The sequence below is a fragment of the Haliaeetus leucocephalus genome, unplaced genomic scaffold (assembly GCF_000737465.1).
Source record: "Haliaeetus leucocephalus isolate CR32 unplaced genomic scaffold, Haliaeetus_leucocephalus-4.0 Scaffold802, whole genome shotgun sequence".
Taxonomy (NCBI): Eukaryota; Metazoa; Chordata; class Aves; order Accipitriformes; family Accipitridae; genus Haliaeetus; species Haliaeetus leucocephalus.
Window position 1 is genome coordinate 5,196,500 of NW_010973238.1, and position 14,630 is coordinate 5,211,129.

Sequence of the window (14,630 nt, forward strand, 5' to 3'; positions counted from 1 at the left end):
TTAATACAGGGGTTTGTCTTTCAACAAAAATTTACATCACTGTTTTTGAAAAGGAATTGCAAAATAGTTTCTCACAGGACACTTTGATCCCCTGCCCCCCACCTTTTAATTTCAATGAAGACATGTTTATCTTTCTTGAAAAAAGCACTTGAGGTTTTGGAGAGCAGGTGAATTAGGAATAATGTTTTTGTTCACTTTTCTTAGACAATGCAGTGAGATAGCAAGACCAAGAAAGACATGCACATGTCACCATGAAAATACAGAGCAAGATGAATTCTCCTCACAAGGTTTTCTCGGTAGCCCACTGTTTATGTTTGATGGAGATACCCTTTTCTCTTCTGATCCTATAAAGCCTCAGCTGCGAAAAACCATGAGCAAAGTCAGGGTGCATGGACTAGAAACAGTAATTTACTAATTACCCCTTTCCTCCCCAGCCAGTGCTGTACCAGTATCCCAGAAAGTGCTCGGGAGCACTGGGTTACTGGAGATGCCATTCTTCATATGTGCTGTAACAGGGGCTGTTCAGCCTTCTTAAAAAAGCACTTTGAACAATTATATTCTGTGCTACCAAGGGGTGTTATTTTTGCTCCATGCTATTTTTCTTGTTCCTCTGCTGTTGTATTTTGCAGCTCCATGCTGTAAATGCCTTTTTCACCTCAGAGACACCTGTGTTTTCCCAGGAAGATATACTGATCCCTGAGGTGTGGCTGATGCATCACTGTGCTTAGCTTGTAAAGTAGCTTGGGGTCCTTTGGGATACAGGGTGCTTTGTATATGTCAGTTGTGATTCAGTGAAACTTGCTTCCATCTGAACCTACTGTATCAATCAGAGAAGCAACATAATTAATTATGACTGGGCTGCATGAAAGTTGCACACATCAGAAGCAAGAGTCCTGGAGTTGTTCATGCTGATGGTAGGCATGAAGATGAACAAGATGAATAGTGACACTGCCATGAACTGTGCCCGACTCCTGTCTTCTCCTGCCATCCGTCATCATCACCACATGTTAGGTGGGAAGGGGAAGTGGTTCACAAAAGGAGGGTCAGAGCAGTGAAAAACTTTCATATATCTCTATTCTCCTCTCTTCGGAAAGCGGCTTAAATTTTGTTTCAGCTGTGAGGCAGTGGATGCAGTACTTCAATACAGAAATGACAGGAGCTCCCTCCCCTCAGAAGAGAGAGGTTAATTTGTCAAGCCATGTAAAGCATTTTAATTACAATTTGTATAACATGTATAAATAAATATTACATTCTTTCAGTCTACAATGCATACTAGGCATATCTTGTTAAAACATCCATCTATGTTACTGGCTGGCAGGATTGATTTTGTCCAAGTAAAAAAACCAAACTACTGAGTTTAGTAATAAAAAAAAAAAAAAAAGAAATACATGGTAAAGACAGGACATTGCAAGTGCTTCTGGCTAACAGTCAGGACATAATACTGCTTTCCAAAAGGCTGGATATACCATCTTCCTTTTCGTTACAAAAGGTTTTGGATGACAGTGGTTTCCCCATTGAATAGATTTTGATCTGTTTCCTGCATTAGTGTAAACTGGCACAGAGTCAACACAGTTCTGTCAGTTTACACAACGAATCTATGACTCTATTTTGTGTTTGCTTCAGATTGATTACTGGTTTTGTATTTGTTTATTCAAAACATCAGCTTTACTATCTAGTCTAAAATTTTCAGTCTTAGCTGGTCCAATGGCAAAAAAAATCTATAAAATAGCTCCAGATATTTCTTGATCTTGCTTCAGCAATATTTTCTTCCCTTCCAAAAGTCTGTCCAGAGGCCAGCTCTCCCAGTACAAGGAAATAAAAGTTTTGGGACAATCAGTGTCTTTCTGTCCATTCTTCCTCTCGCTTTCAGAGCTTGTTGAGAGCTGGCAACATTAGAATAAACAGAAAAATACCGCACAAAACTATGAATTCATGGACTTCGCAAAAAAACAAAATCCAGGCTGTACATATTTGGCCTGTGATGGTCTCAGTTCCAGGTACATTTAAAATGCATCAGTGGGCACTCCCATTGGTTGTTACTTCTAAAAGCTAACATAAAAAAGCACCTTCTTCCCTTGGTGAAACATGGGAACTTTGGTTGTGGAAATTTAAAACAAACAACTAAATAAACAATCCAAACCTGAAAGTAAAATGAATACTTCTTCTAACAGAACGTATTTCTAGCTAGGGTGAAGCAATGGAGGCTTAGGCTTTCAGAAGAAACACCACATGGAAATTCTTAATCAATACTTATCCCCTGAATTCTTTAAATGGCAGGAGATTATTTATAGCTACCTTAGAAACAAAATGTTCTTGGTCCACTGTGAACTTAGTGAATTCAAAATTTTCCTGTTTCCAAGACATTTAAAAGAAAAATACAAGAGGGAAAATTATTCTGTTTCAACTTACAAGACAAAAAGAAAAGTAAAAATAAAAATACCAGCTAATTTCTTCCTCCTTCATATGTAATGCCAAAGACACATCTTCACTTCAAATGAAGGAAAGAAAAGAAACGGCTTGAGTAACAATCTAACTAGTCTCCCTGTGGGTCATATGTCCATAATTTTGATGTTTTATTAGAAACACAGGCAAGTTATTGTTTGTCTCTTGCTTATTCTTTCCATGCTCTTAAATTCTCTCTTTTATTTTTACAAATATTTTTGGTACTTTGAAACATTACTATCATTATTATTTCTATGACCCATAAAACAAATTTTCACAACCTCATCTTGCCCAGTTCATCATACGGGTCATACCATTTCCTTGTTCCTTTCTGCTATTTATATTCCACTTCCTAAATCCATGAGTAGCAGAAAAACTGCTGAAAAAACAAAATGAGGTGAAAACCAAAAATAAACCATGGACAGTTTGGCAAATTTCTTTCCCTGATTATAAAAACTGCCTCATCGTTTCTCCTGGTGATTCCTTCCCCTCCCCCTCTTCTGCCCCAATATATACTGTAGAACTGAAGGCATCAAGGTGTGGTTAAACCCAAAAAAACCAGCAAGGAGCTACACTTTGTCTTTGAACTTCTCCATGTAGTTTCGTATCTCTTTGGAGTCCCCCAGGTCCATATCCTGGCACACCCACTTAATGTCATCATCATTGCTACTTAGGATTGAGTTGACAGTAGGACAACCATCGTCAGGTGGGATGGTAGTGAATGTCGTGAATTTTACCCGCTTCCGCTTAGAAGTCGGCGAATGTAAAGGTTCAGATTTCTGTTCCTTTCCGAGCTTGCCCCCTGAGTCAGCACACCTGTGAACCTGGCTCTGAATGTTCTTCTGAGCATTACCATTGAGGAGCTGGTTGCTCTCCTCGCAACCCGAGCCTCGGTCAATAATAGTTGTGTGCTCATCCTGCTGAGGTGATGCATCTGCTGTGTTCTCCAGCAGTTCTGCTTCATTTCCCAGCCAGACCCAGTCATGGGAATGGGTCATGGTGGCCTGTCCTTCCACCAGAACCTGCTTGTGACGGTACTTCAGTGCAAATGTTGCACAGTTTATTAGGAAGACTAGAATTGCCAGGCAGAAGACCCCTAGCAGAGCATACATGCCGATCTCCAAATCGCTAAGGCCCCTAGGTGTCTGCACCAGGTCATTTTCCTCCATACCTGCATTGCCTTTTGGTAGGTCTACTTGAGCAGGGAAGTTGGTGAAGTCTATAGGAATGTTCTGCAGCTGGCTATCATCTGAGAGTTTGCCACCATCCAGCCTATTATTTTTAATTACTTTATTTTTTATTATGGATTTTGCTGTGGTGCTGACTTTCCTGATGGCGCCTTCCTCTCGCTCTGCTGAAGAGCTACCATAATATCGTCCATCCTGGCCATACCGTTCCTGATCTGACACTTTGTGCCGCCGGTCGCTGGCATGGTTTTCAATCTCATCAGCATCATAATCTCCACCTGTATCAGAGTCTGCATCATTCTGGCCAAACTTGACTTTGATACTGCCATTCCCCACAGCCAGGACACTTTTCCTCTTGGACTTTTGGCAGGCTTCAGAAATCATCATGTCCACCTTGATTAACGTGCCCTGACCTTCACCTTCTGCTTCCACGACTGGCCATTTTAAGGCAGAGTTCTGGTGGATCGAGACAACAGCTTCATCTAATGATACAGCAGAAAGGGAGAAGTCCTTAGAGTCATAAATGTCCAGCGGAGTCACGGAGCTGTCACTGAACTGAATCCAGGTGCTTACTACAGCTTCCTGAAAGGAGAGGGATATGGTTAAAGACAGGGGCTTAAATAAAACAGCTCAACCCATTGCAGCTCATCAATCTCTCAGCTCTGAATGGTAGCTGGAGGAAATGGAAGACAATGGCTCTGCACTGCATTTCAAGTAAACCAAGCTTCGACTGATGGAGCAGAAAATCAGTCACATTTTTCACTAAAGGTTCCACTGTTATTCTTCCTGCAAATGTTTTGCAAAAGAACATAGAAAATAATTGATATGAGATGCTTGTAATACCAAAGTACCCATTAGCAAGCTACAATTTACATGATTTATAAAGAAAGTCATTCCTGTCATATAAAACCTAAAAGAGACAAACCAGAAAAATTACTAGAGGCACTTGACAGTACACTTATTTTCCTCATGTTCCCCATGCACAGGTGTCATGGGGAGCTGTCAAATTAAGCTAGGTATAAATATCTTAGCAGGAATAAGGAGCTACCACAGTATCTTGGAAATAGTTGGAGCAGAAGATTCACCTGAAAGAAAAAGACTCACAGAACACTCGCCATCTTGCTGGAGAAAGGTTTGTTTTAAGTAAAACACACTTTATCCTTGAGATAATTAAAAAGTCTGCCACATTACTGTGTCAGAGAGAGGAGGATGGGGATTCTGGTATGATCTCTACAATAAATATACAAATGGCCTGGATTTAATTGGACTGTCTTTGTTCTCTGCAGGTAGCACTGTTAGAAGTCATCATTAGAAGGAAACACAAAGCTAGAGGTCAGCTCTCTGCCATTTGAAATCCCATCCAGATGATATAGATATTTACTTCTCCACGTCTCAGTAGCTTTCTTTGCAGGAGATTTTTTTTTGTTTTTCATTTGCTCTATGTCTTGCCTGTTTAGCCAGCAGACGTGCAGGCAGATTGCCGGAGTGCAACTTCACACAAAACTAAAGTTCTTTTCTTCCCCGACTTAAGCCGCAGATGGCCCTAATAACTTTACACTTGGGTGCATCAGAACAACTGGGCTGAAAATCACCATCCACCATCAGGGAAAAACATTGCCACCCTGTTAGCGTCCAGTCATAATACAAATTTACAACCTAATATGGTTTTCAATTGGCTACAATTTGTTACGCTATGGTTATAAACAAAGGGAATTGCTACCCTTCTAGTTAAATTTAAAGCTTTTCAATGAAAACAGCAAGGGGCATTTAGCTGTGCAGAAGGTTGGACTATAATGAATATTTGATTTCCAAAGTGCTATCAGCAAGTTCTTGAGGGACTGAAAGAAGAAAAGTAAGTCGTGGCACAACAGGAAAGAAGGCAAAGTTCTTGGTGATTCAAATGCACTTCAAACAGCTGAAACAGAGCCAGGATAGCTCAGAAGCTGGGAAGGGTGAACTGTGTAAGGAAATTAAAACAGCTGATCTTTCATTAGAGAAACAACCCTGAAATGGCTGAACAGACAGAAACATAAAGCTGCAGGGCACAGCTCAAATATATATCATAGAAATCTATAGTACAGCAAACCCAGTCGTGGGAAAGTAAAGGAATTTTATTTTTTTTTTAATGGATATGAGAAGAAAGAAAAAGACGCATCTCCTCTGGCAATTCAACACCCTGTTGCCTTCCTTCTCCCTAAAACAAGAGGACAGCCTTGTGTACCACTGGGGAGGTGTGTAAGATACACTTACTTTTCATCAATCTACGGAAGGAAAAAACACCAGCATCATTTCAAGCATATATGACAACAGGCTTGACATTGTCTGCCAGTGGTGCTCTCTTTCAGAGAGCAGAATGAGAAAGCAAGGGCAGAACTTTGTACAATTAAGGTTGGAAATGACGAGGCCTATGCCTCCTCCCAGCTCTGCTGGGGACTTCCACAGTTCCACATCTCTACAAAAGGATTTACGTTACTAAATCCTTTATGCATTCCTTAATAGCCAAATACCTACCTTAATAGCCTAGCATACCTGGCCTTGCAGAGCCCCAGATCTGATTATGGCCCTTACTATGCAAGTAGGTTTTACTGGTGGTAGAACAGCACCTCTGAGGCATCTGGGGTCTCCCTCCGCCCAGACACTGGAGAGGAACAAGTATGAGGAGCCATATATTCTTCTTTCCCGTCTTCTTCAAGATATCCACATCCCTGTTTGGTTTTCTTATCTTGATGCCTGTCTGCTCTAACAGCCCTCAGGCACCTTTCAGGTCAAGCGTTAGCTAGCATAGAAAAATTCAGGCCAAATGGCTAGAATATGACAAAGTTGTAAGCAACTTCAAAACAACTTTTATTCTTTACACTATTTCTCCACTATTCTGCATTCCTGGTTTTATGAAGCAGAGACAGAGAAAAATGAAATGGCAGTCAGCTGAAATTTGCAGGCACACATGTGATTTACTACAGATAACAGAGGTGTGCAATAGCTTAGCCATTATTTTCAACCAGCATTGACGTTTTTTATTTCCAAGAGACCCCCTTTTCATAGGAAGAACCAATTTTTCCACAACACAACACGACATTGTCACGCTTATACTACGGACAACATTACTTAAAAGGAAAGAAAACAAATGAGAGAAAGAGGGACAGAATTTCAAATTCTGCCAAAGTATATTGTATCAGCCCAAATAGTCTATTTGGCAAGAGATCATTTCTTCTCATTCACATCATTAAAGGAAAGCTGAAGGCAGAGGAACTAAGTGAATTTCCCAAATGATTTTAAATTCTGAGAAGATAAAAAGAAAAAAAAGAAAGAAAAAAGAAATGATATAGTACCACGTCCTTCAAAAAGCTGTTTCTGCAAATCCTATGTACCGCATCAATAAATCCCCTCCAAATCTCTGACAAGGTCCTCCAATTACTATCAGCAGATGAAGATGGATTGGAGCCTTCTTACCTGCAAAGTTGCTGCCCCTAGTCTGATGCCCTCAACACTGAGGTGACAGATGCTTGTGTTCATTAATTATCAAGCATAAACAAATAGTTTGAGGGATCATCTGGCTCTCCAGTCTTTCTTTCTTCCACTTTTCCTCTCTCTTTCACATATGCATGCGCGCGTGCGCGCACACACACACACATATACTCAGATGCACAGCCAGAACAAAAGGACCACAACTACACATCACTGCCAGTGTTTCTTAGAGAACAGGATGATTTGTATGGTGACTGTGATGATGTGAAGTGAGTCAGATAATGTACATTAGATTATGTTCACGACAGCAAAATCCAGTCCAGAAGAGATGAAGAAACTGCTTCCCACAACCACTGCTGATTATCAGAAATCATGCTTTCCTTAAGCACACAAAAAACTTGCTTTATCAAGACACATTTTGAATATATTTTCACTTGTGCCTTGCTGTTCTCTTCCCCCATTCCATGTATAACTTCAGCAAGTTGGCCAGTTCTTGATCTGCTGCAGTTCCACCACCTTTTCTGGCCTTGAATTACATTGCTGTTTATCAGTCCAAAGATGCCACTTGATAAATCTTCCTGGACAAACTTGCATTTTGCTTTTTGTTAGGAGTTTCATCTCCCTTGTTATCCACTTGTTACATTTCAGTGAGTAAAACAAAGGGGAAATTACCAGGGTACAGAAGTAACATGGCACTAATAGAAACCAACAGTCCCTGAGGAACTCTGTTTTGCCTGACCTGGAATACTTCAAACCCTGCCACATGAGTCACCACAAACACTATTGTTTGCTGGCTATGTCTGTTCCACCTAGATAAAACAAGAAGGCTCACACTCCAAAAGGCAACCTGAATGCAGGAAGCAGAGCTGGTTTGCAAGCCCAGTAGAAAGCCCATCATACAGAGATCTAATGAGTCCCTCTGTGCTGGGACTCGTACGAGTTGCCTGTGAAAATATGGGAGCCACAGCGATGATTATTTTGCCCTCTAAAGCGTCATACAGCATTTGAAAGTCTGCTTATCTTAGGATGTTCCACTGAGCCCAGCTGTAGCATCACAGTCAGTGATTACAAAGCGTCCCTTCAATACCTCCTCAAAAAGCTGGGGTCAGCTTGATACCAGGCCATCCTACCTTGTATTCTTCAAGCAAAAAATAGGGGAGTAAAGTGTGTAGGACTGGTTGCATTTTAGAGAATTCTGCTGCTTAGAAACACAGATGTGAGGACTGATCAGTATATTTGATTTTATTCCACACTCAGAATAAAGAGGCCTTTTAATGGTCTTTGTTCACTAAAGCACAAATAAAAGCATTTGTGAATAAACCCTCAATTGCTGGGGTCAGCTGCAATAGTCCTGGGGTGAGGCAGGACACCAAAGGCAAGAAATGGACGGCTGGATGGCTCTGCAGAAAACAAATACATCCCTCCCTCAAATAAAAGCAAGGGAATACTGTTCTCAGCAGCTTCTATTAGACCAGCTCTGATTGTTCTATCAAAGTATTACATGTGCATTTATTTTCAAGCCCGTGGCTTGTGTAGTAAAAATTGGGCTCGATCGTTATGATGTGGAAATGAAAGGCAGCCAAGACTCAGATCTTAATTCAAACCATGCATTCCCCTACTGTGTATTTCTTTCTCTCCTTTTTGTCCAATCTGCTAATGTGACATTCCTTTCCAGTGGGAATTTGCTTGTATTTGCAAAGGAAGAATTCAGATTCTTATCTAACAATACATCCTTTCTCCCTTTCCCATGCTGCTTAATTCCTTTGTCATACTTGTAAGCCATTACGTTGCTCTGCCGGTTTAAAGAAGATATAAATACAGTTTAAGTGTAATTTATACTGCCAGGATGGGGTAATGAATCCACACCATAAAAATATTCCTAATATCTGTTACTTAACTGTGAGATGTCAGTGAACTCTCAGAACTGATTTGCATGAAGGATGTAAGCTAAAACAGGACAGTATCCTGTCAATTCAAAAGACAAGGACATGTAAGTAACTCCAGCTTGTCACTCTGACTCAGATGGTGCTGAGCACCCTCACCTCCTATCAGAGTGAGAGGGGACATCCTGGAGGACACTCCCTGAGGTCACAGATGACCTCACAGGGTTGGGTCTTGTTGCTCATGTCAACGGGAGCTACACATGTGAAAGAGAAGAACTTGGCCTTTAGAAAGCACTAACGTTGCTCTTTTTCCCTAAGAAAATGTGTGCAGTTTTCCAGCAGTATGGAGAGATATATTAATACACACAGCTGTTTATTAAAGGCTTTCTTTTTCCTTTCTTCACTCTCCCATTTCAGTTCATTAGACCACATGTAACACCCTACAGTGATGAAAAAGCTATGATATGACTGTGAGTTTCCCTGCAGAGCCAGCTGAAATTTAAGAGTCCTTGAAGCTCATTCAGATCAGAAAACACTTAAACACTGTAGGTTTTCTTTTATTTACATTTTGGAGAAGCCTTTAAGATGGCAGTGTTGATTTTAACAACCGTCAGCAAGCCAAATGGAACAGCTTTCCTACCTGAGCAGATGGCCACTAAAAATAGACTGCTCACAGCTACAGTTTCCAAATTTTCAGAATATATTTCAAATTTGATATTTAAAAGTTGGTCAACCTGCATTTATTTTTAGACACCTAAATCACTGATCCACTTTTCAGTGCCAATGAGCTCCCCACTGATTCAAAAAAAAAGAAGCATGGGCTCAGCATCCCTCAAGGTCACCTCAGGTAATTAGTTGCCCAACTACAGATAAAGACACCTAACTTAAGGCATCCAAGATAAAAAATTTTAGCTTATCTTCTTTAGATTGCTAAGTACTTGGAGAAACTGCCAACTTTTCAGGACTTGTGTTTTGGCTGCTTTGTGCTACTTAAGCAGACATGGTGTGGTCATTATAATCAAGGAACTAATCTAGTCATTATATGCATTGAAAGAAAGTCACAGCGAAAATACTAAATTCATTCCTATGATATTGAAAGATCTGTAAGAGCACAATCTGTATAATGCTTTATGCTTTCCATTGCATGCTACAGATGTACAGCTTAATCTGCTAGGGACAATATTGTGCCTGACGGAGTACCAATTACCCAAGGACGTTTGCTAATCTGTGTTGAAGCTTGGCTATTGAAGTTGCTAACATGGAGCCAAGGAAAACATTTGACTAAGAACACATTGACTGTTTTTTTCCATATAACAATGCTGAGACATACACAATCATTCCTGAGAAAAACAGAACCCTCAGCTACCTTAACTGTTATTTTGTTTTTTAATTGCGTCAGTAAGGTTTGCATGAGTTATTTGGGCCTTTTTATAAACTTGTTTGAGAGGAAAAGACACACTTAAATAATGAAGTCCTTGCAACATTCAAGTATATGTTTAGTTCTGGGCTGTCTCCTTGAAAAAAACCCTCTTTCAAAAGGCCTTGATTTTCAGAAAACACTCAGCACTTGCCTTCTGAAATTCCAGCTCAGTAAGGATCTCAGCTGATATACTCCAAATCATGAGTCACTTCTTGCAAAATTCAGCCCCAAGTATTCCTACATTTGCATTATTTCTTCTAAGGGCAAGTAACTTTAATGTTATATCCTTCATTCAAACTGCAAATGAAAGGAAAAGATGTACGTGACTCTACAGGCCACTCCTACGCTAAGACTATTTCCTTCAATGTATTTTCTAGTGTGAAATCTATTCCCATCTTATTTTTTTGGTGATGCAAATGCAAAGTGCCTCAGGTCTCTTTTCAATGGCCCTTCCTTGGGCAAATCCTGTCTATAGGCTGAGTAAGATTTAGACCTGAGAACAAATAAGTGGCTTACAGTAAGGTAGGAATTGAATTGCACAGTATGCGGAATTAGCTCAGGCCTCCAGGATGAAGGCACTGCCAAAGTGCCCGAGTAACTAGGGACTGTGCTTACGATCCACACTGACCCGGCACGACCAGAATCAGGATCACAAACACTCACAGTGCTTGAGCAGGAACTGACCCTCACAAATTCCCCAAAGTAAGGAGTGATGCTCACAACGAAGCCTTCAGCTGGGAAGCAGGCAGGACACTTCTTTTATTCCTGATGAAGAGGAGGTGGTGGGAAAACAACCAGAGGCAACGGGGGTGGGCAGGCTCCAGACTGGAGGAGCTGGGAGGAGAGGCAGAGACTGAAGTGGGATTCCAGAAGAACATGCTGCTCTATGTATGCAGGAAACTGGGACAGAAATGCATTGAAGGAGTGGGAAAAACTGACTAATTTGGGACTACTACTAAGCAACCAGATTTCCTTGGGCGTTCCAGATCCTGGTGTAGAGAAAGTTTTCCACTGCCTTTAATAGCGTCTAGGTCCTGGTTTTTTTCCAGATGGAGTCCGGAGAAGAAGCAACAGATTTTAAACTTCCTTTTACTGAGAAAAAGATGCTTGATTTTCTCTTGCCTCCTGTTTTACAGTTGGTATCTTCAGTGAGCATGATGCAGTAGCGCTATCTGTAGGCCCAGAAAGAGGACAGTAGGGACAGCAGCATCCCACACTGCCCAGCAGTACCAGAAGCAGAAGGCATTGCTCAGAATGAGAGCCTGATATGCCCAGTCACTTCTGTATCAGAAATGTGCCACTCTCAGGAAATTGAAATTGGCTCGCAAAAGAACATCAGCTTAAACAAAATATTTCACTAAAATTGTTCCGTAACACAGATGCTGGGAAAAATAATTTCAAAACAAACCACGTTTACACATTTTTACTCTTTTGTATTATTTTATAACTTGCCAATTGTAGTGATATAGAATCATAAAATCATTTAGGTTGGAAAAGACCTTTTAAGATCATTAAGTCCAACCGTTAACCTAGCACTGTCAAGTCCACCACTAAACCATGTCCCCAAGCACCACATCTACACGTCTTTTAAACACCTCCAGGGATGGTAACTCAACCACTTCCCTGGGCAGCCTGTTCCAACACTTGACAACCATTTTGGTGAAGAAATTTTTCCTAATATCCAATATAAACCTCCCCTGTTGAGGCTGTTCCCTCTTGTCCTATCGCTTGCTACTTGGGAGAAGAGACTGACACCCATCTCCCCACAACCTCCTTTCAGGTAGTTGTAGAGAGCGATAAGGCCTCCCATGAGCCTCCTTTTCTCCAGACTGAACAACCCCAGTTCCCTCAGCCACTCCTCATAAGACTTGTGCTCCAGACTCTTCACCAGCTTTGTTGCCCTCCTTTGGATGCAGTCCAGCACCTCAAAGTCTTTCTTGTAGTGAGAGGCCCAAAACTGAACACAGTGTATAACGACATGTGATATCATATTTTGCCCTGCCATAATACAATAGGAGATGTGATGCTGTGCACTACTGAAATGCCCTGTCATAATATGCCATAACCTGCTGTTGATAAATATCTTTGCATACTCAGGACAGATCATCTATAAATCTGAGAAGTTGACAATATAGCTGTGCAACTTTTCCAGATTCACAAGCTCTTTTATCTGCAATCAAAGCCATGATTCTTCCAATGATGCTCTGTCCTACATAAGAGAATTGGGTTAGAAATGGTTTAGCTTTTGCTTTTACAGTCTCTGTCTGAAGCCAGTATGTCAGACATGGTTTCTAAGCCCTGGAGAAGGGTATAAATGGGTTAATTACATAAGATTCTTATGTTTACAGGATGCAGTAAATGGAACAGATGGGCAGCATGTCCTTCTAGTTTGGGCATTTTCCTGTCACTAAGTTATAAAACAATCTAAATTATTTTTATGTTCCAGAAAATTAGGTAGCAATAATCATGAAAATGGGCCATAAAACTTGACTTGAGATCTCTCCCTATCTCTGTGAGATGAAATACAGTTTCTGTGAGAGGAGTAGCTGTGGACAGACTTAATTGCATGGTCCCCAGTCCTACTCTTCAAATCAACTGACTGAAAGAGCAATGAACATATAGTTTGTTCCACTGCTACTGACCCTTGTTTTTAATCTGTTCCAGAGCAACTGTTTGCCTTGATCTGGTGGTGTTGCCCAATCTTTTCCATGTGGGTTGTGACCTGAAACATGCTGGATGAAAGACTCCCTTCACAGAGACAGGAATTTGCTGGCTTAAATTAAGTAGGATCAGCACATGAACTGCATGACGAACCCCCAAAATCCATCTAAAAAATAAAAGGAGAGAGGAGCCTGGCAGTCTGCTGTGACTCCAGGAGGAAAAGAAATGTATTTGGCTATCTTCTGCCTCCATTTTATAGCTCTTCAAAATATTAAATTGTTGTGACACACAGAGCTCTGTGCTTTCTGGCATGGAAGACAAGGGCATGCTCATATAGCAAACAAGGATCACTGTCCAAAGACTGCCTGTGTTGTGAAAATAACAGATGTTGCATCATTTAAAGAAAGTTATTAAAAATGTACATAATATAAACATCAGTGTAGCCAGAACTTTTACTGCAGATTAAGTCCATATTTGAAGTGAAGAAATGAGAAGACAATTCCAGAGTAACTCTAGAGGAAAGCAATTGACATGGACATGTACTACACCTCTACTTTAACTTCTAAACTTGTTATGAATTATCACCTGTACTTCACGTTGATAAAACACTGCCCCATCCCAAAAGGCAACGACAGTAAATATGGAGCATACACTACCTGCTTAGGAGTATGAAGCAACTCTTGGGCAATGGTTGTAGCCACAATAGCCCGACTACTTGCTGCACTTGGCTGAAGAAAGAGTGAAAGCCCAGCCACCAGCTGGACTCCAAGGTCTGTTATGGTCACTTTGTCATCTAGCACAGTCACTGTCTTCTCTGCCAGGATGGAGTCAGACAGAGGAGACAAAACCTTTGGAGAAACACAAAAGAATCAACTTAGGAAAAGGCTGATCAATTAAAATAACCTTTCTTAAGGTCACCACCCCTCCTTGTCTCCAAAGCTTTACACACAGGAATGCAACAGCAGAGCACACTGAAAAGGCAGTCTGATTTCATTAGCAGGGTCAGAAAAACCTTCAGTAGAGAGGTTATGGCTGAGAACATGGCATCCAATGCTGAGAGCTATACTGTCTCAGTTGTGCTATTTGCATCACTTCACTAGAAGAGTTGATTTAAAACTTTCTTCCCCTTTATTCTATGTCCCAGTACGGAAGAGCTCATCAGACTTACTTCCCAACCATTTCAAAGGGAGGTTAGCAACATCTAGGATTTGTCCTTCACTGCTTTGCTTGGAAATTCTCACTTCTCTCTCTTTTCTGTTTCTGATGGAACATCAAGCTAGTATGATATCCTTCTCTTTAATGAAACTAAGGGCCATACTGCTATCTTCAGGGAACTAAGGATAGCTAGTTCATGGACATACTGTCTTCTCCACCTTCCTCATCTCATATCTACAGCCTAGATTAGCTATATTCACTCCTTATGCATTGACTTTAGTAAGGATTCAGCTGGGGCAGAACTGGGATATGGTATTGGCCACTTGTGCCTTGAAGGTTTTTAACCCTTGAAGGGTTATTAACCAGGTTGTATTTTTTTTCCTGAATTAATGTTTAAATAAATCAGAAGAAACTTGG

General features: G+C 40.8%; 1 protein-coding gene across 1 annotated transcript in view; it reads right to left on the minus strand.

Annotated features, from left to right (window-relative positions):
- Positions 1–2,993: 2,993 nt before the first annotated feature.
- The window catches only part of TMEM132C (transmembrane protein 132C), a 157,932-nt gene continuing 146,295 nt past the window's right edge, over positions 2,994–14,630 (minus strand). The window contains exons 8-9 of the mRNA XM_010581755.1: positions 13,715–13,906; positions 2,994–4,211 (exon numbers count right to left, since the gene is read on the minus strand). Of these exons, the coding sequence (XP_010580057.1) occupies positions 3,012–4,211; positions 13,715–13,906 (1,392 nt within the window). The 3' untranslated portion in view covers positions 2,994–3,011. The remainder of the gene's footprint in view (positions 4,212–13,714; positions 13,907–14,630) is intronic.